This window comes from Pristiophorus japonicus, chromosome 14 (genome assembly GCF_044704955.1).
Source record: "Pristiophorus japonicus isolate sPriJap1 chromosome 14, sPriJap1.hap1, whole genome shotgun sequence".
Taxonomy (NCBI): Eukaryota; Metazoa; Chordata; class Chondrichthyes; family Pristiophoridae; genus Pristiophorus; species Pristiophorus japonicus.
In genome coordinates, this window is record NC_091990.1 from 16,906,619 (window position 1) to 16,933,621 (window position 27,003).

At 43.3% G+C, this 27,003-nt stretch overlaps 1 protein-coding gene and 3 non-coding genes across 11 annotated transcripts in view; all 4 read right to left on the reverse strand.

Annotated features, from left to right (window-relative positions):
* Window positions 1–27,003, reverse strand: part of pum1 (pumilio RNA-binding family member 1) — a 157,450-nt gene that overhangs the window by 30,246 nt on the left and 100,201 nt on the right. For 4 of the 8 annotated variants that reach the window (XM_070898953.1, XM_070898959.1, XM_070898954.1 and 1 more), the window contains 8 exons: window positions 26,234–26,400; window positions 25,891–25,992; window positions 18,013–18,286; window positions 12,856–12,949; window positions 10,838–10,957; window positions 8,852–8,997; window positions 7,430–7,568; window positions 2,930–3,073 (listed from right to left, as the gene is read on the reverse strand). In XM_070898953.1, coding sequence (XP_070755054.1) covers window positions 2,930–3,073; window positions 7,430–7,568; window positions 8,852–8,997; window positions 10,838–10,957; window positions 12,856–12,949; window positions 18,013–18,286; window positions 25,891–25,992; window positions 26,234–26,400 — 1,186 coding nt within the window. The remainder of the gene's footprint in view (window positions 1–2,929; window positions 3,074–7,429; window positions 7,569–8,851; window positions 8,998–10,837; window positions 10,958–12,855; window positions 12,950–18,012; window positions 18,287–25,890; window positions 25,993–26,233; window positions 26,401–27,003) is intronic. The other 4 variants (XM_070898958.1, XM_070898956.1, XM_070898957.1 and 1 more) reach the window with 1 other exon arrangement.
* On the reverse strand, window positions 4,773–4,857 carry LOC139280434 (small nucleolar RNA SNORD103/SNORD85). The gene has a single exon (XR_011596687.1). It is a non-coding gene; the product is annotated as a small nucleolar RNA SNORD103/SNORD85 (small nucleolar RNA).
* On the reverse strand, window positions 8,343–8,429 carry LOC139280433 (small nucleolar RNA SNORD103/SNORD85). Its single transcript, XR_011596686.1, has one exon. It is a non-coding gene; the product is annotated as a small nucleolar RNA SNORD103/SNORD85 (small nucleolar RNA).
* Window positions 10,015–10,100, reverse strand: LOC139280432 (small nucleolar RNA SNORD103/SNORD85). The gene has a single exon (XR_011596685.1). It is a non-coding gene; the product is annotated as a small nucleolar RNA SNORD103/SNORD85 (small nucleolar RNA).

Consider the following 27,003-nt stretch of genomic DNA (forward strand, 5'->3'; position numbering starts at 1 on the left):
GAACAGGAGTAGGCTATTCGGCCCCTCAAGCCTGCTCCGTCATTTAACAAGATCATGGCTGATCTGATCATAGACTCAGCTCCACCTCCCTGCCCGCTCCCCAGAACCCCTCATCATTTAAGAAACTGTCTATTTCTGTCTTAAATTTATTAAATGTCCCAGCTTCCACAGTTCTCTGAGGTAATGAATTCCACAGATTAACAACCCTCAAGAAATTTCTCCTCATCTCGGTTTTAAATGGGAAGCCCCTTATTCTAAGATCATGCCCTCTAGTTCTAGTCTCCCCCATCAGTGGAAACATCCTCTTTGCATTTACCTTGTCAAGCCCCCTCATAATCTTATACCTTTCGATAAGATCGCCTCTCATCGTGTGAATTCCAATGAGTAGAAGTCCAACCTACTCAACCTTTCCTCATAAGTCAACCCCCCCTCATCTCTGGAATCAACCTAGTGAACCTTCTCGGAACTGCCTCCAAAGCAAGTGGTGGAAATAGACAGATTTTTGAATGATAAGGAAGTCAAGGGTTATGGGGAGTGGGCAGGGAAATGGAGTTGAGGCCAAGATTAGATCAGCCAAGATCTTATTGAATGGCGGAACAGGCTCGAAGAGCCAAATGTCCTACTCCTGCTCCAATTTCTTATGTTCATTCTACTGGGAGAATTCACATCAAGCAACAGCCTCCCTTTAAAACGATTTGTGGTTCCGATGATCTCACATCAATAACATCCACGTGACCAACCCTGCTCCCACAATGTTCAAGTGGAACTGGCTGCTGTAAAAACTGCTCCCCATACAAACATTAGGTCCTACAGCATTGTTTAGTGTTGCAGAAACACAATGTATAAATACGGTGCAGAAGTGGGCCAACATATGTCGAAGCACACTTCAATTTTTGACTGAACTTTTAAGAGGGATCATCAGGGCACTAGAACAGAGGCCACTTCAAAAATCTACATGGTTCAGTTAAAAGCAATTATTTAAATTAGGCCATTAAATGGAGCAACGTTTGATTATGTTGTCATATCATAAAAAACAAATGTATTTCATTACAACTTGCTTTATTGAATGTTTTTTTTAAATTGTACTAATTGCATTCCCACAATATCATTTTTTTTTAATGTCTTTAGTTGTGGGTGATGCTGGCCAAGCCACCTTTATTTCCCATTCCCAGATGACCAAGCAAAATGAGTGACTTGACACTTCAGAAGTCTTTCAGACTCACGAATGCAGTGTGGGCTTGAGCCACATGTAGACCAGACCAGACTGAGTAGGGGTGACAGGTTCTCTGCCCATTAGTGAACCCGTCTGATCTTTCACAAATCTGGCAGAGATTGTCCCTGGTGCCAGCCCACAATCACCAGACAGATTCAATTTAAGTTCATAGCTTGCCGTGCTGGGATTTGAACTCAATCCAACCAAAGCTGATGCAGCGATCAATATATTTTTGGCTAAAATACTCACATCAAACTCATTGTTTTCAAACTGAGCTGCAGAACCTCTTGTCTAAGGATGTGCAGGGGAAATGGCATGGTGTTGAAAGTTAAAAAAAAAAAGTTTTTCAACAACTGAGAGAAATGAGTTTGGGCTGAGTCAATCCAGTTTCTACTGGACATGTGTTCACAGTGTAAAACTCCACCTAATTTGGCACCACCAATAGGTAATCTCACTCACATAGGCCAGTGGATTACTGGCATGGAAAGTGACTAGGAGGGGGGACTGGGCATACAGTTGGGGAAGAGCACGAAGAGGATTAAGCTGCAATAACTGCAATGAAAGTGTTAATTTAATTTCCACAAACTAAGGGCTCAAGTTTCAACCGATCCTTAGAACGGCGCACCTCTCGTTCTGGAATAAAAAGCACGCCTAATCCTTACCGCAGTATTCTCGATATTCATCAGGCCTCCATCGGACTCGGCGCCGCGCAGCAGGAGCACCGGGGGGGGGGGGGGGGAGCTATGGATGTGCTGTGTCAACACAGCTGGCGGGTGGGGGAGGGAGAGGGGTATGTCCTAGTCTGTCTGAGTGCCGGCAGCATTGCGCATGCGCATTGGCTCACAAACATCGGCAATCGGCCATCTTTAAAGGTGGCCCCGAGCCCCGAGCCCCTGGCTGAACGGCCCGAAAAGACGACGCTGCTGCATGTGCTGGCTCCCGGTGCTCAAATCCCGCCCCAGCCCCTGGCCGAACAGATAGGCGCTGCGTGCTACAGTAGGTGAGGTAGGAACTTTTACATTTTTATTTATTGGTTTATTTATCATTGATGATGGTTCTTTATTGTTAAATATGAAGTGTTTAATGCTTTGTAAAATCCTTTAACTTTCCTCCCCCCTCCCACTACCTGCACCAGTCGACACAAGATTTTTCTGAGCGTACAAAAGTGGACACATACGCTGGCCTAAGTTAGTTTGGAGTAACGATGAACTGTCTAAACTTGCTTAAATGGCTAAAACAGGCGTAAGTGGCTAGTAATGCTCCCTTTGGGGAAAAAAAACTGAACTAAAAAGAAACTGAACTAACTTATTGAAACTGGAGCGAACTAAATGTGGAGAATTGCAATTTTTATGATACTCAAAAAAAAAAACTAGTTGCTCTAAAAAAAAAGACCTGTCGAAACTTGGGTCCAATGATTGTTCAAATTGAAAAGCACAAAATTCATCAGAAAATTAAAAAGTAAAAAAAGGGGAAGCACTGCGAAAGCATCACGGCAAAATAAATATCCAATGTGACAACAGCTAAAGATTCGCTACAACAGCTATTTTATGACAAGAAAATTTCTACTGCAGGGTTAAATAGACTCGTGGGTCAGTGAAAACACTGCAGCATCTGAAATTACATAGCAGCCTTACCAGGGATCAGTTTTTAAGAGGCAGCAAATAGGCTTATAAATAGCAGTGCTTTCCTCCCCATTTTCCAACAGGCCAACCTTACCTGCCTGCGCTGCGGATGGACTAATGATTACAGGTGCTGGAGCAACGAGTCGTACAGGAGCCCCAAGGCCATTGCGAGCCCCAGTATTCACCACCAGGGCGCCAGTCTGGTCATAGTAAGCAGCTGGAGCGAGGACTTGATAACCTAAAATAAAAATAGTGCTCTCGGTATGATACCCATTTGTATATAGTACTACATATTGACTTAAGTATTCAAGAAGAAATGCCAAAGTGGAAATGCAGTAATGAGAAACAGCCTAGCATTGAGATTGTAATCAACACTTAACAGTTCAGAATTCATTAACTGTCTATTTGCCTTCAGTAGCTCAGCTGATAAATTCACTGCGTCAAATGTGACAGCCATACATACCACACGTATCACAAAGTCAATCCCCTGCTCTGTGTTTAGTTTGATGATGTCTGCTAGACTGGTGGCAAAGAAACTGAAACCTGCCTCAATATTACATGCTAGGAGAGAAGTTGTTCAGGTGCTTCTGACTCCGATCCGGTGCAAAGTCCACCCTTGGAAGTCTGACGAGAACAAGAACAGCCTCTGCTGTGGTCAAACTGCCTGCTCACCACAGACGAGGGAATTGGGAGGTGAAACAAGGGCTACCTCGGCCTATTTGACTGCAAGCTAAACCTCCGCCCCGCACACCTCCTCTCTCCATCTCCACCCATGCCTCCTCATCCACGTTCGTCACCTCCAGACTGGTTTATTCTAATGCTCTCCTGGCCGACCTTCCATCTTCCACCCACGATAAATGTCAGTTCATCCGAATCTCTGCAGCCACTATCTTGTTGCGCAACAAGACTGCTCACTTGTCACCCCTTTGGCTCCCAGTATCCTCAACCCTGGTGTTTAAATCTCACTATGGCAGTGTGCCACCTTGTCTCTTATCACCTCCCCAGCAACTCCCCCCACCCCCTCCCACAGCAATCCTGCATTTCACTGATTCTGGACTTAAAGTGCAACCCCCGCTGCCAATGCCAGGCGTCTCGGCCCACTGCTCTAATACCTTCCCCCTGAACTCCCCCACTATCACCTTCCTTATAACCCACTTTTTTGGCCAAGCTACTGATCACCCCCCGCCCCAATATCATCTTTTTCCCAGTGTTCCATAGTTTTGATTACACCTCAGTGAAAGGCTGTGAGACATTTTGCGATGTTGTAGGCACTGTGTAATTGCAAACTGTTGGAAGAGATCTTCAACATGTCTGAAAATCAACCCCTCCCATAAACCTACATTGGGCCATGAATACCCACCGGTAGTGGGTAGCACCCTCGCCTCGGAGTCTGAAGATTCTGGATTCAAGTCCCACTCCAGAGATTTGAGCACATGAATCTAGGCCGACACTCCAGTGCAATGTTGCACTGTTGGAGGTGACATCTTAGAGACGTTAAACCGGGGCCCCATCTGACCTCTCAGGTGGACGTAAAATGGCACTATTTCAAAGAGCAGGGAGGGGAGTTATCCCTGGTGTCCTGGCCAATATTTATCCCTCAAACAACATAACAAACAGACTATCTAGTCATTAGCACGTTGTTGTTTGTGGGAGCTTGCTGTGCGCAAAGTGGCTGCAGCATTTCCCACAGTACAAGTGACCCTGCTCCAAAAAGTACTTCATTGGCTGTAAAGCGCTTTGAGACGTCCGGTGGTCGTGAAAGGCACCATATAAATCCAAGTCTTTCTTTTTAAATCATGGCGATGTTGTGAAGTATTATAATATTTTATTACAATCAGCCTGTAGCAAAAACATGCAGCTCCTGTACATGTACAATGTGTTTTAAGCAAATTAGCATTTAGGCTTGTCGTGCTATTCAAAACATCAAACTGTTAATGTCTGGCTCAGATCATTTGAGTACGAGTGAAGTTCTCATAACTGAACAGCGTTCTCAGTGAGGGCAAGTGTGTCATCACTGCCAGACAAATCCAACAATGACATCTCCAACACTGCTTCATATTACAACTTCAAACATTGAGCGAAAACTTAAATTTAAGATTAACCACCGCTGATATCTAATTTGGTGTGCTCCCTGCTAGCCTGTACTGAACTGCTTGATTTTAACCTGCATTTCTCTACATCTACAATTGCAAATGATGACTACACTTCCTTCTTTGACCTTGTGCTTCAGCAGTGACAGCACATCCACCAACAACACAAATAGTTTACATAATAACCAGACACTGCGCACTTGGAATTCAATCCTAGCTGGTACTGCAATCAGGTCAGAGCAAGATACTTGGAAATTGTAGCGTTCAAAAAGTTTTTAATGTGTTTCTAAAATTCAGCTAGCTTTTTTTTTTTTATTATTTAAATGTACTAAACACTCATTCGATAGATAAAGCTTAAAAGGATTTTGTTCCAAGCACTTTTAAAGACTGAATTAGTTATAATTATACGTACACACGGCAGAAATACGCTCCATAACATTTCTCATGCTTTTAAGAACATAATAGGAGCAGGAGTAGGCCATACGGCCCCTCGAGCCTGCTCCGCCATTCAATAAGATCATGGCTGATCCAATCACATGACTCAGATCCACCTCCCTGCCCGCTCCCCATAACTCCTTATTCCCTTATCGTTTAAGAAACTGTCTATTTCGGTCTTAAACTTATTTAATATCCCAGCTTCCACAGCTCTGAGGCAGCGAATTCCACAGATCCACAACCCTCAGAAGAAATTTCTCCTCATCCGTTTTAAATGGGCGGCCCCTTATTCTAAGATTATGCCCTCTAGTTCTAGTCTCCCCTATCAGTGGAAACATCCTCTCTGCACCCACCTTGTCAAGCCCCTCATAATCTTATATGTTTCGATAAGATCACCTTTCATTTTTCTGAATTCCAATGAGTAGAGGCCCAACCTACTCAGCCTTTCCTCATAAGTCAACCCCCTCATCTCCGGAATCAACCGAGTGAACCTTCGCTGAACTGCCTCCAAAGCAAGTATATCCTTACGTAAATATGGAAAACAAAACTGCATGCATTATTCCAGGTGTGGCCTCAACAATACCTTGTACAACTGTAGCAAGACTTCCCTGCTTTTGTACTCCATCCCCTTTGCGATAAAGGCCAAGATTCCATTGGCCTTCCTGATCACTTGCTGGACCTGCATACTAACCTTTTGTGTTCCTTGCACAAGTACCCCCAAGGTCACGCTGTACTGCAGCACTTTGCAATCTCTCTCTATTTAAATAATAACCTGCTCTTTGATTTTTTTTCTGCCAATGTGCATGACCTCACACTTTCCAACATTATACTCCATTTGCCAAATTTTTGCCCACTCACTTAGCCTATGTCCTTTTGCAGATTTTTTGTGTCCTCTTCACGCATTGCTTTTCCTCCCATCTTTGTATCGTCAGCAAACTTGGCTACGTTACACTCAGTCCCTTCTTCCAAGTCATTAATATAGATTGTAAATAGTTGGGGTCCCAGCACTGATCCCTGCAGCACCCCACTATTTACTGGTTGCCAACCAGAGAATGAACCATTTATCCTGACTCTCTGTTTTCTGTTAGCCAATTCTCTATCCATGCTAATATATTACCCCCAAGCCCATGAACCTTTACCTTGTGCAGTAACCTTTTGTGTGGCACCTTGTCAAATGCCTTCTGGATGTCCAAATACACCACATCCACTGGTTCCCCTTTATTCACCCTGTTCGTTACATCCTCAAAGAACTCCAGCAAATTTGTCCAACATGACATCCCCTCATAAATCCATGCTGACTCTGCCTGACCGAATTTTGCTTTTCCAAATGTCCTGTTACTGCTTCTTTAATAATGGACTCCAACATTTTCCCAACCACAAATGTTAGGCTAACTGGTCTATAGTTTCCTGCTTTTTGTCTGCCTCCTTTTTTGAATAGGGTCGTTACATTTGCAGTTTTCCAATCTGCTGGGACCTCCCCAGAATCCAGGGAATTTCGGTAAATTACAACAAATGCATCCACTATCCCTGCCACTACTTCTCTTAAGACTCTACGATGCAAGCCATCAGGTCCAGAGGATTTACCTGCCTTTAGTCCCGTTATCTTACTGAGTACCATCTCCTTAGTTATTGTGATGATGTTACGTCCCTTCCCCCCCCATAGCCCCTTGACTATCCACTGTTGGAATAGTTAGTGTCCTCTACCATAAAGACTGATACAAAATATTTGTTCAGAGTTTCTGCCATCTCCTTGTTCCCCATTACCAATTCCCCGGTCTCGTCCTCTAAGGGACCAACATTTACTCTTGCCACTCTTTTCCTTTTTATATACCCATAGAAACTCTTGCTATCTATTTTATTTCGTGCTAGTTTACTTTCATAGATTATTCAGAAAATGAAGACAGCTGACCAATTACTTCCCAGAATTCAGCTATGTAGCGTTGGACTTGAAAAAGTTCCACATATGTCAACAATGAACTTGTCCATAATGCAATGAGTTTTCTGTAAACCACTTTCCCCACCAGATAATACATGCATCTGCTGCACAGAAGTAATGGATAATATTTTACCTGGCATCCCAGTGGCTAGTCCCTGGCTAAAAGCTAGGGCTGAGTTCACAGCTGCAGCCGCTACCAGGCTGTCTGCTTGTTGTCCTTGTTGGCTCTGATTTGGGGTCAAAGGCCGCTGATTGGCTCCAGCACGCAGAACCTGGGATAAAACATACGGGACTATTGAAACATCGACTAATGGTGCTTTACACTTAGAAAAGCAGAAGATGCTGTGATGCAGATCTCCACATTTCACGATTCAAAGAAAAATGCCACAGGGGATTTACTCTAGATGGAAAGGAGAATTACCGTGGGGCAGCATCATAACCACTAAACTGTAGGAAATAGTGGTGGTAGACTTTTCTTGCTAAGAGTCTCTTTCCTGAAGGTGTTGACTCATCAGTAAAGTATTATTGCACAGCTAAGCAACCTCAGGGCTTCATCCATTATTCACATTAGTGCCTCGACAGTTGTGTGTGTGTGAGTGAGTGCGTGAGTGAGAGAAAGAAGGAGAGAGAGATCCCCACCAAGCCCTATTGCATCCTCATTCTCGCGTGTCTGTTGCATTGGAATCGGGGTATGTTAGCCAGCTTTACCTTTGCTAACCAAGGGCTCGAGCCCAATAGCACCCCTATCACGACCTTTGTGATGGAACTGGTGTCTTTCTTGCTGTGTCTCAGCTATTCACTAGACATACAAGGAGGGCCATCAGGGAATCAACATCAGACTATAAAAATAAACCATTATTCTGCCTGTCAGCATATTCTAGGTGTAGAACATTGTTATTTCTTTTTAAACAAAATAATAATTTCAAGCAAACTAAGTTAAAAGGCACAATCCCCGATAGATCAATAGCTCCAAATTGTACAAAGATCAACCCAAAATCTAAGCACCCTATAATTATTCATTTTAACTGCAGCAAATATATACTCAGTCTGGCTCAGGTCTTTTGAGTACAGAATTGAAATTCTCATTAGCGAACACTGTTCTCAGTGAGGGCAAGTGTGTCATCATCGCCAGACTGACTTTTGTAAACCCACCGCCAACACTTGGCTAACACTTTAGCTCCACTTAGAGCTTTTAAAGATGATCAGTATAAATACAACTTTACAATCTACACCTTTTTAAAAACCTGACCAACTGCATTCAAGAATGACTAATAATGGTGTTCCTTGACATGAATTTAATTCAGGCACATTAAATAAACATGTATTTTACAAATGCTTTTACCTCACATTTGATCTATAATTTAAAAGCAGAAGGCTGAATCTCTAAAGGCTGTAAAGATGAAAGCATTGTGGAAGGCTCCCCCCCACGCCCCAAAATATTTTAAAGTGGGGAAAAATCCGTGCTTATCTTCCAAGCCAAAATGTATTTGCCCAACTTCCCTGATTCAGTGTTAATGTTCTCCTGCACCAAGCTATAAACAGATGGGCGACTTGCCTGTTGCTGGCCTTGCTGTGCCTGTGATGCAGCCTGCTGGTTTGCAGAGTTGTTGGCAGCAGCTGCTGCAGCTTGCTGCTGGAAGAGATTGGCTGGATAAACACCCCATGGAACACCGTAGTACTGAGGTGGAACCACTGCAGGGCCTAACACAGTAAATGCAGGGATAAAAAAATACATATATTATACACTATTTACATTATTGCAGTGCATGAAAACAATGCAGGTGAAAACATTTCACAGACGAAGCTTTCATTATATAGGATATTTCAATGGTGCATTTATTACCTAATGGACTTGCCACAAATTTTATGCAGGGGTCACAGTAAATCTTTACATTTGCATATCCTAACTTTTTCTCCCATAGGTTAGTAAAATCGTATACACTGGCTACACTAATAAAATTCTTGACCTTTAGTTTTCTGAAAAGAAAAAAAGCCCAACTAAGTATGCCTGGTTATAGTGGACGCTCCTTAATAAAACCAGGAATGGGTCGGTATTATCAGTTAAAATTTGCAGCACTTAAACCGCAGGTCAGGATGACTTCAATAAAATCACCACTGAAACAAAAATAAGATTAGAGGCACACTTCAAAACACAGCTGAGAGATTTTCTTCAAGGTGAATTGACCTACAACGACGCCAACCTGTGCCATCTGGAGAGGGCGTAAAGTGGAGGCCAGCTGCTTGCCTACGCAGGGAGGGTGGGAAGTGAACTTGCTTCGACAATTAAGTCACCCATTTGCGTCTCTGTTTCCAAATACATTAACATTGGCAACGTGAAACCCAAAGCTACACACCCCATTCGGGAAGTCAACCTAACCTATACACTACCCACTAAGTACTTTGTAGTCACGATACACACCTTTCAATGCACGTTTGTTGGGAGCCTATTGAAAATGGAGTTGAAATGAATCATGGACTAAAGGCAACCTAGAGCATGTTCAATCTAGTATCAACATAAATCATTCAATGGATTAAAATCAGGAGTTCACCGATTGTGTCCAACAGAAGAACATTGCCACATTTTTAAAAGCTGATCTATATTTATTCTCCAGTTAACTGCAAACCCACCCTTCATCCCCAACAGAATAGTTTTGATAAGTAAAATTATCAATGGCAGCAAAAGGTATGGATTTGGGGGATCAGCCACAATATACTCAGTCTGGCTCAGGTCTTTGAGTACAGAATTGTAATTCTCATTATCGAACACTGTTCTCAGTGAGGGCAAGTGTGTCATCATTGCCAGACTGTCTCTGTAACCCTTTTGCTGCATTTATAGAATTAATTTTTAAATGATTTGGTTCTCAATTTAAACAATTTTTTTTTTTTTTTTAAAACCACTTTGAAGGTGTTCTTGCCCCATTTGAGGAGTGTTGGAATTGGACTAGATTAGGTTCAATTGATTCTGCCTTGTAACTCCCTTCAGCAATCCAGTTGAAAAGGACACGAGCTATTGCTCACTGAATAGGTCTGTCACAAGGATATGAGAAGTACAACCAACATCCAGTTACAATGAAAGAAAAAACCTAAAACATATCTTATCATGGCGCTCTCTTAGCTCAGTGGGTTCGGAAACCATCATTCCTGTCTAAAAGGAACTTTGCTGAAATAAAATGATACACACTGCAGATTAATTTCGAATTTACCCCTCTTCAAGCGCAAAGAGTGTGGGGGGGGGCCAGGAATATCATCACTTCCACAAATGAACCCGACCCATTAAATGCACTAGGTTAGACAAAATCTAAAATCTTACTACACAACACGTCAACTGAGATAAAGTGAAGTCCAGAATGAGAAAAGGCCACTCGGCTCATCCAGCCTTCTCCCTCCAGAACAATGCATTATTTTAATGTGGAATTCCCCCTTCATCTCCTGCATCAAGAGGATCACTCAGTTCCTGCCCTTGCCTTCGACTGGGGGATGAAATAATCAAGCAGTGTGATTAATTTTGTTCAGATCATTGAAATCAATAGTGAAGTCTTACCTGCCAGAGTTGCAGCCGCAGCAAGCCCTGCAGTGTAGGGGTCTGTACCTGGCGGAGCAGCACTAATGATGTATGGATTCGGAACAAAGGTTGCTGGAGCAAGGCCTGCTGAAAACATACCTGTGCAACATAAAAATAAATAAATACATACATAAACCATTTGCAATAACACTTCAATACTTTTAACAAGTGGTGGTCCAGTTACAAGCATCTTTACTGCTCGAACAAATACAAACACGATATACATTTGTAACGGTGCATATTAATATTAATTAACTGTAACCTCAATCATAAATCAATAGCCTTTAGCATGCAAATAAGTAGGCGTCATTGCTCATATCTTTTTTACAGCAGCAAAGAAAACCGTTTCTGGAACTATGGTACTCTTAAAGCTTACTATTTGTTGCAAGGGAAAATCAGATTGCACTCACAATAGGAAGTTAGTTTGGACTAGCACTAAACATTCATTGCTACTTAAAAACTCAGGGTCAAATACTTCAGATACACAACATGAACAAAAAGAAAATGTGAAATACATACACACACATCGCAAAAGTAATTTGATTATTCGTCGAATGCATTACTTGAGGTGCCTATTGCGTTGCATTGGTACAGGTATACTGGCACTGCTTGCAAGTTGCGAGTGGCTAAGAAATATACTACAAACAGTACGAATTGAAATGTTAAAAAGGACAATGAACTTCCTGCTGCTTCAGTTGATAAATGCACCAAGTGATGCTTTCCCGAGACAGACAGGCTAGAGAGCCACCCTGTGCAGTAAGCCTGCAAACATTGATAAGGCTTTCTTTAACGGCTGCCCGCCTGCCTCCACCCCAACCAGTTATGTCTGGTTCAGATCACTAGACTACATAAAATGTTCTCGACACTGAATGCCTTTCCACTGCGGGCCAAGAGTGGCATCACTTCCAGCAGTTTACAATGAATGCAATGCTTCCAATTACCACAAAAAAAGGGGCCTTACAATCCTGTCAATGCAGAGCTCAAGTGGTACCATGTTGGTATTTTTATACACGGCTGTCCAAATCCAATGAAACACATTTTATTCCATCTTGCGAACAAAAAAAAAAGCCACTCCACATGTAAAACAGCAGTCAAGCAACGCAAGCCTTCTCCTGTTGGCTCTGCCTGTTTCTGCCATTAAGCTGTATAGAAATACACTATTTAATCTCGCAGCACAGCATTATGGTGTTATTGGTGCCTTTTGACTGCCCAGCAGTGGTGTACTGTGATAAAATGGTAATTTCAGGGACTTTTAACACATGTAATAAAGGAAGGCGGCACAGCTTAACTGCTGAAAATTCCTCAAGGGGAAAACTGCAGTTTTAAAATTGAAGCAGCACATTGTGTTTCAGAAACCATTTCCCCCTTTCAACCCTTTACCAAACTGTAATTAAACATCATTTAATTCTAGCAATCATGCTCGGACAAACTGAATATAACAGCTAGGACACTTAAGCAACAGACGAAAAGCTAATGTTATAAGTAGATTTTGAAATCTTTTAACAATTCACTTACCCAGCCAAGCAAACACATTTAATTTAAAATGGCTATCTTGAGCCTCTATGCACACACTTCATACTACAGTTCAGCAAATTGACACATCGCCATGGATACCCAATGGCTCCAGAAGGCAATGAATTACATAAACAGGAAGATTAAGTCTAGGTCCCAATTATATTGGGTTCTCGCCCAAGTAACACAGATGTCCTTCTAGTCATTAGGAAGTTCTTCCTCCAGAGTTTACTGTCAACTCCTCTCCATCCAATATATTAAATAGCCACCAAATTACATACAATTACTAACAAGGTTTTCTCCTTTAAAGCCGGGATTTCACCTCTGTCTGCCGACAAACCTTCAAATCCATTTGCTCCACATTTAAACACTGAGAATTGCGGTAACTGCTGACTGACTCAATAATCTCCCATCAGATACTTAGGTGGGTGCACAATAGGTACACAAACTGGTTTAGTAACAAGTTGCTCTTGGCAACGGCTTACCTATGTGGGGCTGTTGGGCAGCTGCAAGTGCGTACTGCTGTTGTTGTGCAGCCGTCAGCTGCTGAACTGTCAACGCATTCTGCCTCTGGAATAGCTAAACAAACAAAAAAAGCAGCTTTTAAAATAAACTGAACATTGGTCCACTGACTGTGCTTACAGCCCTAGTGCCGTACATTTATGCCATTATCCAGCACATCAGTCGTTTTCTCCTATAATTCTGCACACCATTTCTTCTTAATTCAACAACTACTACTTTTCAACAAGAAATTCTGAGGGAAATTCAGCTAGGTTAGTACAGCAGACGTTCAGAGCCTGCCTGTGCCCTCAAAATGAAGGAAAGGTTAAAGGAGAGCCGCCAGTTTTTTTTTAAAGTACTTCTTGGAGAGCTACAATATCAGGTGTATAAGTGTTATTTGCTACATAACAACAATGACTACACTTCAAACAGTACATAATTGGCTGTGAAGCGCTTTGGGACGTCCGGTGGTCATGAAAAGCGCTATATAAATGTAAGTCATTCTACCTTTTTTTAAATTCCTTATTTTGAGAACAGGAACAGACCAGTTTCACAATACATGGGAAGAATAACCCTGTTTCCCAGTTAGGCACATTGAGCGACCAAGAAGGGCACTTTTTGGGCCAGGGGACATAAATTTAAGTTGTATAAGGCTAGATCTACGTTAGATGTCAGGAGATGCTTCTTTTCCCAGAGAATAGTAGACCTCTGGAACAAGCTGCCCTCTCATGTGGTGGATGCAGGCTCACTGAACTCCTTCAAGCAAAAGCTGGATTTGTTTCTGGCTGCGACGGAGATTAATTCTTACAGAAGGTAGGTGCTGCAGGGCATTTAATGGCCAAGAGTGGTCTCTTGGACTACTTTCGATCGCCTAGATGGGTCGGAGAGGAATTTCCCAGATTTCCCCCCCAAAATTGACCTGGGTTTTTAAAATCTAGCTTTTTGCCTCTCCCAGGAGCTCACATGGTTTCAGGTGGGGTGAGTGTGTATGTTGTGATACACAAGGGATTGCAATTGGATGGGGCAGGCTCAATGGACCAGATGGTCTTTGCCTGTCCGTCATTGTTCGTATGTACTTAGAGCCAGAGAGAGAGAGAAAATGAAACCCCAGAAAGTGTCACACAGTAGTTTTTGGGTGCAATACTGCAGACAATAGAGCAAAGTAAAACATTTGGCTACATGCTGCTGGGTACTTGCTCCTCCAAGCCCACAGGCACATGGAGCAGACCCACAGGAGAGGGACCTCTGCTGGAAACAGACATCAGCCAGCGTCTGTGAAAAGAAATAAGTTAATGTTGAGTGCAACTGATGGAAGATTACACCCAACAATGTTCATTTTACAGATGTTGATTGACAAATTTTGTTTTAGATGTCTAGCCTTTGCCGTTTCTTCTCTTGTTAATTATTTCTCAATAAAGCCCACTCCTTAATAGAGCTCGTTAAAAAAAAAGGAAAACTGTATCACGTAAGTGAACTTTCCCAACAGTTTGCAGGGAGAGGTTTTGTTTTGTCTATATAGAAACGTGTTCCGATTCTATTGAAGCCGACTTTCCTCTATGGTTAACTTTTATCTGCCCAGATTAATTGCTGGCAGATCTACAGTTTCCATGGTCTAAAACAACTATTAATTTAGTTATAATGAATCACTTCAATAACCACAATTTTTAAAAAGCTGTTAAAGATTCATGTAGCTTCAGTTTGAAATGTTTCCCTTTTTTTTTTATAAATAAGAGAGACTTTGATACCGAGGATTTTACTTTTGGTTCATTAAGAATACACACATCTTTTGGGTTAATTCTAAGTCTGCTGTTAAGGTGCTGCAACAGTGATGACAAACTGTTTAACCACGAGATCTCTGCAGTTGCAGCTACCTGCCTCATTTCAACATATAGTCATTACACAGTTAGACCAAACAAAAAAAAAAATGGGGGAAAAAGGTGCAGCTTCTGTGGCATCAGACCCACGCCCGCAATCCCCACAGCCAGCGATGGCAGTGGCTCTTAAACTGGGGTCCGTGGGCCCCTGGGGTCAGTAGAGACTTTCCAGGGGTCCACAAAGTAATGTGGAGGTGCAGCCGGAGGCAGACTTAGTGCGTGGTGGGAGCGCAGAGTGGGCTGGCTATCTCACCTAGGAACGGAGATGCCAGAAGGTTTTAAGCCATCTAGAATGAATTCCCAAATTGCTGTTTACCAACAATATAGCTTCCCTAGTTGTCCAGGCTAAAAATACAACAGGTTGCAGTTTAGAGACCATTCCTTAACATATTATGAGTGTTAGCTGTGGTTCAGTGGGTAGCACACTCGCCTCAGAGTCAGAAGGTTATGGGTTCAAGTCCCACCCCAGGGACTTGAGCACAATATTTTAGGTTGACACACCAGTGCAGTGCTGAGGGAGTGCTACGCTGTCGGAGGTGCCGTTCTTCAGATGAGACGTTAAACTGCCGTCCCGTCTGCTCTCACAGGTGGACGTAAAAGATCCCATGGCACTATTTCGAAGAGCAGGGGAGTTATCCCTGGTGTCCTGGCCAATATTTATCCCTCAAGTATCAAAAACAAAACAGTTTATCTGGACATTATCACATTGCTGTTTGTGGGTGCTTGCTGTGTGCAAATTGGCTGCCGCGTTTCCTACACTCCAGCCAATGAAGCACTTTTGAAAAGTGCTTCGAGACATCCGGTGGTCGTGAAAAGCGCTTATATAAATGTACGCCTTTCTTTTTAAATCGCAATTCTCTTCCCTGGATAAAATGTTATGCTATTTTATAAAGGAAGGAAAATAGACCGACTCCGCTAACCCACTAGAAGAACCCTCTTTACAATAGATCACAGACAGTGCAACGACACAAACTAGTGTGCGTCCAAAATCATGCCATCTTCTAAATACAGTTGGTACGGAGTGCCGTGAGCATTGTTATGCAAACATTTTCAGGAAACATGATGGTAGAATTTAAGCTGCAGAATTCGGGACTTTCTCTCCCTCACCTGGGGAAATATATCACACCAAGGATAGACAGACTGCAGTGAGAAGCAGGCACATCCATCTCACTGATATACCGGTTTTCTTTAAAAGCATTATTAAAACACTCTTTTACTCTGCAGCACTTCCATATTCTGAGCATGATATAGTGCAGTAACTTCGTTGGGGGGTCAGAGATTACTAATCCATTCGAAAAGGGGTGCTTCAACCAAAAACGTTTTAAGAACCACTAAGCTATGATGTCAATGCATTCAAATAAGTAGTAATTAAATCATTGGATTACAAAGGATATACAGCACAGCTTATTCTGCCCAACCAGTCTATGCCAGCGTTTATGCTCCACTCGAGTTTCCTCCTATCCTTCCCCATCTAACTGTCAGCATAACCCTCTATTCCCTTCTTCCTTGTATGCTTATCTAACCTCCCCTCAAATGCATCTATACTATTCGTCTCAGCCACTCCCTGCGGTAGTGAGTGCGATATTCTCACCACTTTCTGGGTAAAGAAGTTTCTTTCCCGATTTGATTTCTTGGTGATCGTCACTTATTGACAGCCATCAAGAGTGTGAAGTCAACTTCAATTGCTCCTGACCACATTCTGGCAGTGAATTTAGAGAAGCCCGGCAGCAAGGTCAGGGCAGACTTACTACACAGAGCGGGAATCTGGCGTGACGATGGGGACAACTGCACACGAGGGTATGAAAAGAGATGGTGCACAAAGCAGGTCATAAAATGTATTCATGTTACTATTTCTGAATTATGAAGGAACGTTCAGGGCTCCTTTTCTGGCCCAAATCGGTCAATTTTGGATACCGAGGGACTCGAGGAATATGGGGTTAGTGCGGGAAGGTGGAGTTGAGAGACACCAGATCAGCCATGATCTCATTGAATGGCGAAGCAGGCTCGAAGGGCCGACTCCCAGTAAGATTTGTGGCCGCACACTGCTCATGGGAACCCGTGCAGCCAGCTTGCGGCATTATATTGTCAAAAATCACCCGTGCGCGGTATTGTGAATGGTCCACACGGCAAATTACAGGAAACATAGCCTACTCCTCTCCTATTTCTTCTTCTGTCCTGTCACCGCTCAATATAGTATGAGCACGTAGACCTAAAGGTTGTAAATTCGATTCCCAGTCCGAGCTGAGTTAGCTACTCGAAGCCCAGGCAGCATTTGGGAGATTACAATTGGCTCGGAGGGTGGAGCCGAGAAAACCCAGCCAGTGCTCCCGCTCGCTACTATCCACAAGGCTGGTGTAACTGCTAACATTAGGCAAGGACAGTATTGGGCTTGGCTACAATGTCAACCACAGCCAAATAACCTGCCAATGCTTACTAACTACGTTCACAGAACAACAGCCACTTGACTTGGGTACTAAAAGGAGCAATATTCCTCAACTAAAACCGCAGTGATATAATGTGTAGTTACTACCATACAAGAGTAGAGATGGAGGGGTTTGGTTTTTAATGTCATGGGACTAGACATGTAATTACATAGAAATCACAACACGGAAGCAGGTCGTTCATCCCAACAAGTTCAGATGGTGTTTATCCTCCAAAAGAGCAGTAGTCATAATCCATTGCACCCACCCTGTTCCTATATCCCTTCCTGGCATTCCATCAACGTGATCTCTGCGTCAGTCACTAACGCGGAGGTGCGATCACTAACACTGGTAGTGCCATCCACTCTATTATTAAAAAGTTTCTCCTGCTTTCTGTCCAAAACCTCTTACATTTCATCTTGTATCCAATGCTCCCTTGCTCTGGACTTCTCAACCACTGAAAAAAGTCCGTTTCTTTCTACTTCAGAATCCCTTCAGAATTTTAAAAACATCAAATCACTCCACAATCTCCTTTGTTCTAATCATGCTACCGCCCTGCAGTCAAGTATAATTACCGCTTTAAAAAACTAAAACGCACTACCTCACCTTAATGACACCCAGTTCCATCTGCCAGGACCTTAGGAACTATATCCCAGTAGGGTCTGCATGAAAGGGAGTCAGGGAGAGAACTGAGGAGGTGAAGAAGCATGTGTGTGTGGGGCGGGGGGGGGGGGAAGTGAGACACTTCAGTTTGTATGGAAAGTTGGATTGGCTAGTCAGAAATGGATTGACAGGTGCTTTAATTCTCTAACGTAAAGCTCAGTTGTGCAGATGTAGGCAAACTAACCTGTTGTTGCGAGCTGTAGTCAAACAGACTCACAGCAGCCGTTGCCGAATCCATTTGCACCTGGCTACTGGAATAATCGAACTGTAGCGAGTCCAGCCCTACAGGCTCCATGGAATCTAAGGGCACATTCTGTGACTCCACATTGTTGAAATCTTCTGTAGGCTTTACATTGTTGCTGTTGGCCAACTGACCCAGGCCTTCGGAACTGTTCTGGTTCGGTCCAAGAAGATCCACTACTTCGTTTGGGGAGGTCTGGCAGCTGCCGGGGGTACGGCTGCAGGAAGAAAAGTTACTTGTCATTTTTGTATATATGCAACAGAAATACGCGCATCTCATTGTCATTAGTAATGCTCATGCAGGTACAACGTCTCAAATCAGAGAACCTCGGGACCGAGACCGTGACGATTTTCAGATTTTTCCGAATTTCGGACAAGAAAATCAAGAGCTTATGTATGCTACCGAGACAAAGTACTAATGGTGGCGTGGGTCGGGTCAAGGGTCATTCAGCAAGGCTCGGACAGATCACACGCCATTTAAAACATAGTGGCGATGCCAATAACTAGTCCGGCCTGCCGGTTTTTGAACGATAATTCCGGATTTTATTTTACTGAATATCAAATGGGATTAACTCAAAAATGCCCTGTTTTCAAACAGCTGGATTTGAGACGTTGTACCTGAAGCAGAAGACAGGCACATTTAACAACACCCGCACAACTTTAAATCAGTTACAGATGGGGATATATCTTACAAATATATGTTGATCTGGAGATTTTAATTTACACACGACCTAAATTACAAGATTTTGCAGAGAATAGTTTGGTTTACAGCCAGTGTTAAAAAAAATAATCTTGGTCAAGCACTGCCAGTCAGCATGCAACATTAAATATTTAGATTTTTTTTTAAATGAATACCACCCCCATGAATCCATAATCAAGTTTCCACAGTTGGCATAGAACTTAAAATCCACAACATAAAGTCTCATTTAAACAAAAGATACATCGCTTAAGGAGATAAAATTTGTTCTTATAGTCGCATTTAATACTAATCAAAAAAAAGTTTCACAGTAAGCCACGTGCTGCTGACAAAGGGAAAATAGAACCACAGAATGTTCCTCAAATGTAACATTATGTAAAACATATTAAGGAGGATCACATGCTTCAAATTGCATAAAAGGGCAAGTGTTCCCTGGTTGGATCCAATATATGTGGAAAATTAACCATCTTTCTGTTCGTTTCAACAGAAGTGGAATAATGAGGCCACTTTTTCCTTGGAGGGCAAGAGATTAAATGGGGTAGAAAAGCAAAGAAATAAAAGATATATAAATCACTAAAAGTAGCAACACGGGCTGATTAAAGCCATACAAGAGTTTAAACAAAGTACCGGGGTTACAAAAGTAGGGAGGGAATTTATATAGAACCGTGGTTAGGCCACACATGGGTACTGTGCGTAGTTCTGATCTCCACACTACAAAAAGGAGACTGAAGCACTGGAGAAAGTGCTGAAAGGATTTACAAGGATGTTACCAGAATTGAGCTGCAACTATCAAGAAAGATTGAACAAACTGGGGTGCTTTTCTCTAGAAGAGAAAGGAGACACGATAGGTCTTTAAAATGATGCAGTGATTCAATAGGGTGATGTGGAAAAACTGTTCCCACTTGTGGCTGAGCCCAGTACAAAGGGGCACAAATAATAACAGCCACCAGGTCAAACAAAAGAATTTAGGAGGAACATCTTTACAGTGGCGAGAATGTGGAACTCACTGCCACATGGGGTGGTTGAAGCAGAGAGCCTCGATGTATTTTACGGGAGGCGTGATGTATACATGAGGGAGACGGGACTAGAGGGACACAGGAACAGGGTGGAAAGAGGTCATTTGAGAAGGAGGCTCACGTGGATTCTAAATATTGGCCTAAATCTGCAGTATCCATAGTAGTTTGCTTAAGTTTTGGCCTAAATCCGTTAGGCCGAACGGCCTATTTGTGCTGTAGATTCTATGTAACTTCAGATTTCCAGAACTTAAAACAAATTAGCTTAGATTTTTTTATGCACAGTTCAAAACCACAAAGTTAAATATAACTTGTGTTTTAATCAATATTTAACACTGCAGGGACAGAAGTGCTGTTGACCAAACTTCAAGAGGGGATTGCGGCCTGATGGCCAAGCATGTTGATACACCAACAGCTTACACCATGGATTTATGGGACAGAGGTTGGTACGCATACTTCTGCACACAGCCAATGTGAGATTTTGGCGATGCCACTAGGGAAAGCATCGAGTGAAAGGTACGCATCAGAAGAGAATGAAACACAACATAGTAACAAGAGTAGGCCATTCCGCCCCAAGAGCCTGTTCTGCCATTCAATGAGATCATGGCTGATCTGTGTCCTAAACTCTATCCACCCACCGTGGCTCCATATCTTTAGAGAAAAAAATTAGCAATCTCAGATTTAAAATTATCAATTGAGCTAGCATCTACTGCTTTTTATCGGCGAGAGTTCCATACTTCTATCACCCTTTACGTGAACAAATGTTTCCTAACTTCTCTCCTGAATGGCCGAGACAGTGAGTCACCTTGTGACACTGCTGGGCACCCTGCAGCAACTGGGCACAGAATCACACTACTTTCACCTCTACTCCTTGCTCTGAAAACATTGCAGTCTGTAGGTGTACACGAGGTTTCAAAAGATCTCAACTGCATAGATGATATTGCATAGCTTGCGCCTCCTTCCCTTCCCCCCCGACCAATGATGGGAGGAGTGAAATAGGTCGGCCATGCTGGTTGATTAAACCCAGCATAGTACGAAAGAGATACACACTTGGATAAAATGTTTGTTTCACAAGTGAGCAAGCGCACGAGTGGAAAATACTGCCGTCAACAAGCATCAATGCTACATTCTATTTATGATGCGTTCTAACTTCCTGCTACTCTGTTAATAACAATGGCTTTCAGCAGTGTGATTTTAGTCTTGTACAATGGTACTTGTGTCCTGAACTTGAATAAAAGCAAAAATCCAGAATCCTTACTGCTTGTCAAGATTACTACATTCAAGATGCATCAATCCTGGAAATTTATGCAGCAGAGTGACAGGGCAATGGCTTGTAACCGCATCTCAACACGGAAACAAACATAGAAACATAGAAAATAGGTGCAGGAGTAGGCCATCCGGCCCTTCGAGCCAGCACCACCATTCAATAAGATCATGGCTGATCATTCCTTCAGTACCCCGTTCCTGCTTTCTCTCCATACCCCTTGATCCCTTTAGCCGCAAGGGCCATATCTAATTCCCTCTTGAATATATCCAATGAACTGGCCTCAACAACGCTCTGCGGTAGGGAATTCCATAGGTTAACAACTCTGAGTGAAGTTGTTCCTCCTCATCTCCGTCCTAAATGGCTTTCCCCCTATCCTACGACTATGTCCCCTGGTTCTGCACTTCCCCAACATCGGGAACATTCTTCCTGCATCTAACCTGTCCAGTCCCGTCAGAATTTTATATGTTTCTACAAGATCCCCTCTCATCCTTCTAAACTCCAGTGAATACAGGCCCAGTCGATCCAGTCTCTCGTCATGTCAGTCCCGCCATCCCAGGAATCAGTTTGGTGAACCTTCGCTGCATTCCCTCAATAGCAAGAACGTCCATCCTCAGATTAGGAGACCAAAACTGAACACAATATTCCAGGTGGGGCCTCACCCTGTACAACTGCAGTAAGACTTCCCTGCTCCTATACTCAAATCCCCTTGCTATAAAGGCCAACATACTATTTGCCTTCTTCACCGCCTGCTGTACCTGCATGCCAACCTTCAATGACTGATGAATCATGACACCCAGGTCTCGCTGCATGTCCCCTTTTCCTAATCTGCCGCCATTCAGATAATATTCTGCCTTTGTGTTTTTGCCCCCAAAGTGGATAACCTCACATTTGTCCACATTATACTGCATCTGCCATGTATTTGCCCACTCACCTAATCTGTCCAAATCACCCTGCAACCTCTTAGCGTCCTCCTCACAGCTCACACCGCCACCCAGTTTAGTGTCATCTGCAAACTTGGAGATATTACACTCAATTCCATCATCCAAATCATTAATGTATATTGTAAAGAGCTGGGGTCCCAGTACTGAGCCCTGCGGCACTCCACTAGTCATTGCCTGCCATTCTGAAAAGGACCCGTTAATCCCGACTCTCTTCCTGTCTGCCAACCAGTTCTCTATCCATGTCAGTACATTATCCCCATGCCATGTGCTTTGATTTTGCACACCAATCTCTCTTGTGGGACCTTGTCAAAAGCCTTTTGAAAGTCCAAATACACCACATCCACACTAATTCTCCCTTGTCCACTCTACTAGTTACATCCTCAAAAAATTCCAGAAGATTTGTCAAGCATGATTTCCCCTTCATAAATCCATGCTGACTTGGTCCAATCCTATCACTGCTTTCCAAATGTGCTGCTATTTCATCCTTAATGATTGATTCCAACATTTTCTCCACTACTGATGTCAGGCTAACTGGTCTATAATTACCCGTTTTCTCTCTCCCTCCTTTTTTAAAAAGTGGTGTTACATCAGCAACCCTCCAGTCCATAGGAACTGATCCACAGTCAATGGACCGTTGGAAAATTATCAGCAATGCATCCACTATTTCTAGGGCCACTTACATAAGTACTCTGGGATGTAGACTATCAGACCCTGGGGATTTATCAGCCTTCAATCCCGTCAATTTCCCTAACACAATTTCCCGCCTAATAAGGATATCCTTCAGTTCCTCCTGCTCACTAGATCTTCGAACCCCTAGTACATCTGGAAGGTTATTTGTGCCTTCTTTTGTGAAGACAGAACCAAAGTACTTGCTCAATTGGTCTGCCATTTCTTTGTTCCCCATTATAAATTCACCCGAATCCGACTGCAAGGGACCTACATTTGTCTTCACTAATCTTTTTCTCTTCACATATCTATAAAAGCTTTTGAAGTCATTTTTTATGTTTCCGGCAAGCTTCCTCTCGTACTCTATTTTCCCTCTCTTAATTAAACCCTTTGTCCTCCTCCTGCTGTATTCTAAATTTCTCCCAGTCCTCTGGCTTGCTATTTTTTCAGGCTAATTTGTATGCCTCTTCCTCGGATTTAACACGATCCTTAATTTCCCTTGTTAGCCACGGTTGAGACACCTTCCCCGTTTTATTTTTACTCCAGACAGTGATGTACAATTGTTAAAGTTCGTGCATATGATCTTTAAAGGTTTGCCATTGCTTATCCACCGTCAACCCTTTAAGTATCATTTGCCAATCTAATCTAGCCAATTCGCGCCTCATACCATCAAAGTTACCTTTCTTTAAGTTCAGGACCCTATTTTCTGAATTAACTTTGTCACTCTCCATCTTAATAAAGAATTCTACCATATTATGGTCATTCTTCCCCAAAGGACCTCGCACAACAAGATTGCTAATTAGTCCCATCTCATTATACATCACCCAGTCTAGGATGGCCAGCTCTCTGGTTGGTTCCTCGACATATTGGTCTAGAAAACCATCCCTAATACACTCCAGGAAATCCTCCTCCACCGCATTGCTACCAGTATTACTGTTGTACCTTTACTGCACACATCCCTTATTTCTTGTTTGATGCTATCCCCAACCTCACTACTACTATTTGGTGGCCTGTACACAACTCCCACTAGCGTTTTCTGCCCTTTGATATTCCGTAGCTCCACCCATACCGATTCCACATCATCCAAGCTAATGTCCTTCCTTACAATTGCATTAATTTCGTCTTTAACCAGCAACGTCACCCCGCCTCCTTTTCCTTTCTGTCTATCCTTCCTAAATGCTGAATACCCCTGGATGTTGCGTTCCCAGCCTTGGTCACCCTGGAGCCATGTCTCCGTGATGCCAATCACATCATACCCGTTAACTGCTATCTGCGCAGTTAATTCGTCCACCTTATTCCGAATACTCCTCACATTGAGGCACAGAGCCTTCAGGCTTGTCTTTTTAAACACACTTTGACCCTTTAGAATTCTGCTGTAAAGTGGCCCTTTTTGTTTTTTGCCTTGGTTTCTCTGCCCTCCACTTTTACTATTCTCCTTTCTATCTTTTGCTTCTGTCTCCATTTTATTCCCCTCTGTCTCCCTGCATAGATTCCCATCCCCCTGCCATATTAGTTTAACTCCTCCCAAACAGCACTAGCAAATACTCTCCTCCCTAGGACATTGGTTCCGGTCCTGCCCAGGTGCAGACCGTCCGGTTTGTACTGGTCCCACCTCCCCCAGAACCGGTTCCAATGTCCCAGGAATTTGAATCCCTCCCTTCTGCACCACTGCTCAAGCCACGTATTCATCTGAACTATCCTGCGATTCCTACTCTGACTAGCACGTGGCACTGGTAGCAATCCTGAGATGACTACTTTTGAGGTCCTACTTTTTAATTTAACTTCTAGCTCCCTAAATTCGTCTCGTAGGATCTCATCCCGTTTTTTACTTATATGGTTGGTACTTATGTGCAGCACGACAACTGGCTGTTCACCCTCCCGTTTCAAAATGCCCTGCACCCGCTCAGAGACATCCTTGACCCTTGCACCAGGGAGGTAACATACCATCCTGGAGTCTCGGTTGCGGCCGCAGAAACGTCTATCTATTCCCCTTACAATGGAATCCCCTATCACTATAGCTCTCCCACTCTTTTTCCTGCCCTGCTGTGCAGCAGAGCCAGCCACGGCGCTATGAACCTGGCTGCTGCTGCTCTCCCCTGATGAGTCATCCACCTCAACAGTACCCAAAGCGGTGTATCTGTTTTGCAGGGGGATGACCGCAGGGGACTCCTGCACTACCTTCCTTGCACTGCTCTTCCTGTTGGTCTTCCATTCCCTATCTGGCTGTGGACCCTTTACCTGCGGTAAGACCAACTCACTAAATGGGCTATTCACATCATTCTTAGCATCGTGCATGCTTCAGAGTGAATCCACCCGCAGCTCCAGTTCCGCAACGCGGTCCCGTCAGGAGCTGGAGGCGGATACACTTCCTGCACACGTAGTCGTCAGGGACACCAGAGGTGCCCCCGATTTCCCACATGGTACAGGAGGAGTTTAACACGCAAACAATTCAACCCAACCAGTCCACGTTGGTGTTTAACCGCCACACAAGAAACAGCTCTATCCTATTCCCACGTCCCCGAGTTCTGGCTTCAACCACTGGGAAAAGTCTGTTTCTTTCTCCTCTGTGCCATCCCCACAGAATTTTAAAAACGCCTGGCGAATCACCCCAATGAAAAGAGCCCCAATTCTTCCAGGTCTTTGGTCGTGTTTGCATTTTCTTGCACCAGGTAGCACACTCATGAACCTGCCCTCTACCTGCTCTATTGCCTTGACACCCTTCCTGCAGCGTGCAGCCCAAAATTGCACACAGTAATCAAAACTGTGGTCTCGGGCAAGCTTGTATTATTTTAGTTATTTATTTTACGCTAGTGGACTTGATGTGAATGACAGAAGGAGCTTATATATTTGTGTGTTGTTAATGGAGCATGAACCAGCACAGCAAAAGCTGTCGAGGTTAGACTGGGCAATTGCTGGTGCTGTAAATAACGACACAGCTCTCTTCAAACCACTCCGCCACCCGATCCAAAGACATTGTTCTGGTGCAGTCAGTCCATGCACACAGAGCAGACTTCACAACCAATGTATGAGAGATACACCACTTATTTTTTTTTTTTTTTTTTACTGCCGATGTGTATTTAAATCTTATACAATATTGCTTGCCCGTTACCAGATGTTGATTTTATTTGAATTATCTTCAGTCAATTGTACTTTCAAAAGTTAATATTCCATTTGTGAGGCCAGGTTTTGGGTGGAGAGGGTGGAAGAAGGGGGCCTGACTTGGTTAACGTTTTCATACCTGCCAGGGAATTGTGCCATTTGCCACTCAAAGGTGGTGACGTGCAGTGTTCTGGGTAGATTCTCATGGTGTGGCAAGTCATGTGATCTGATTACGCCATTCCTGTAACAGCACTGGAGCATGAAGCAAGCTTTTGGACAGAATGCAGTATTTTAATCTGTAATATTTTTTGTTTTCAGTGCTAATGGATATTAAAATTCTGATATTGGTCCAAAGTGGAAACACTTGTCACAATCATAATGGACAAATATCCCAATAAATCCATTGCAAGACTTAGCCTTATTCACCTTTATCAAAAATGTTATTAAGTGAAACAAAAACATTGTAACCGTTTACTACATACCTGAAATCTTTAACATCAGAATCTATGCCATTTTGTACCACCAGACCATTTGTTTTATCAATCCCGTCATCCTCCACTTCTTTCAGGTCCCCCATCTTATCCCCATCGAATGAAGATTTTCCTTTCTTGTCTCCCTTTTCATTATGAGCCTCAGCATCTCCAGAACCCTAAACAGATTGGGCAGAGGAGGGGGTGGGAAGAGACAGGGAAAGCACCTTTAATATACCATAGCTGAAGTGCTGTGCCAACACAGTCAAAGCTGCAAGTTTAAACAACACTACTCAAATAGATTAGATAGCAGAAAATTTATAAGATTGCATAATTATTTCTCTGAAGTCTGGAAAGCCCCATTACATGGCTGGTCTCCCACATTCTACCCGACATAAACTAGAGATGATCCAAAACTCGGCTGCCTGTGTCCTAACTCGCACCAAGTCCCGCTCACCCATCACCACTGTACTCGCTGACCTACATTGGCTTCCGGTTAAGCAATGCCTCAATTTCAAAATGTTCACCCTTATTTTCAAATCCCTCCATGGGCTCACCCCTTCCCATCTCTAATCTCCTCCAGCCTCACAACACCTCCCCCGCTCTCCCCACCCCCGATATCTGCGCTCCTCTAATTCTGCCCTCTTGAGCATCCTGATTATAATTGCTCAACCATTGGTGGCCAAGCCTTCTGGTGCCTCTGCTCCAAGCTCTGGAACTCCCTGCCTAAACCTCTCCGCCTCTCGTTCCTCCTTCAGGACGCTCCTTAAAACCTACCTCTG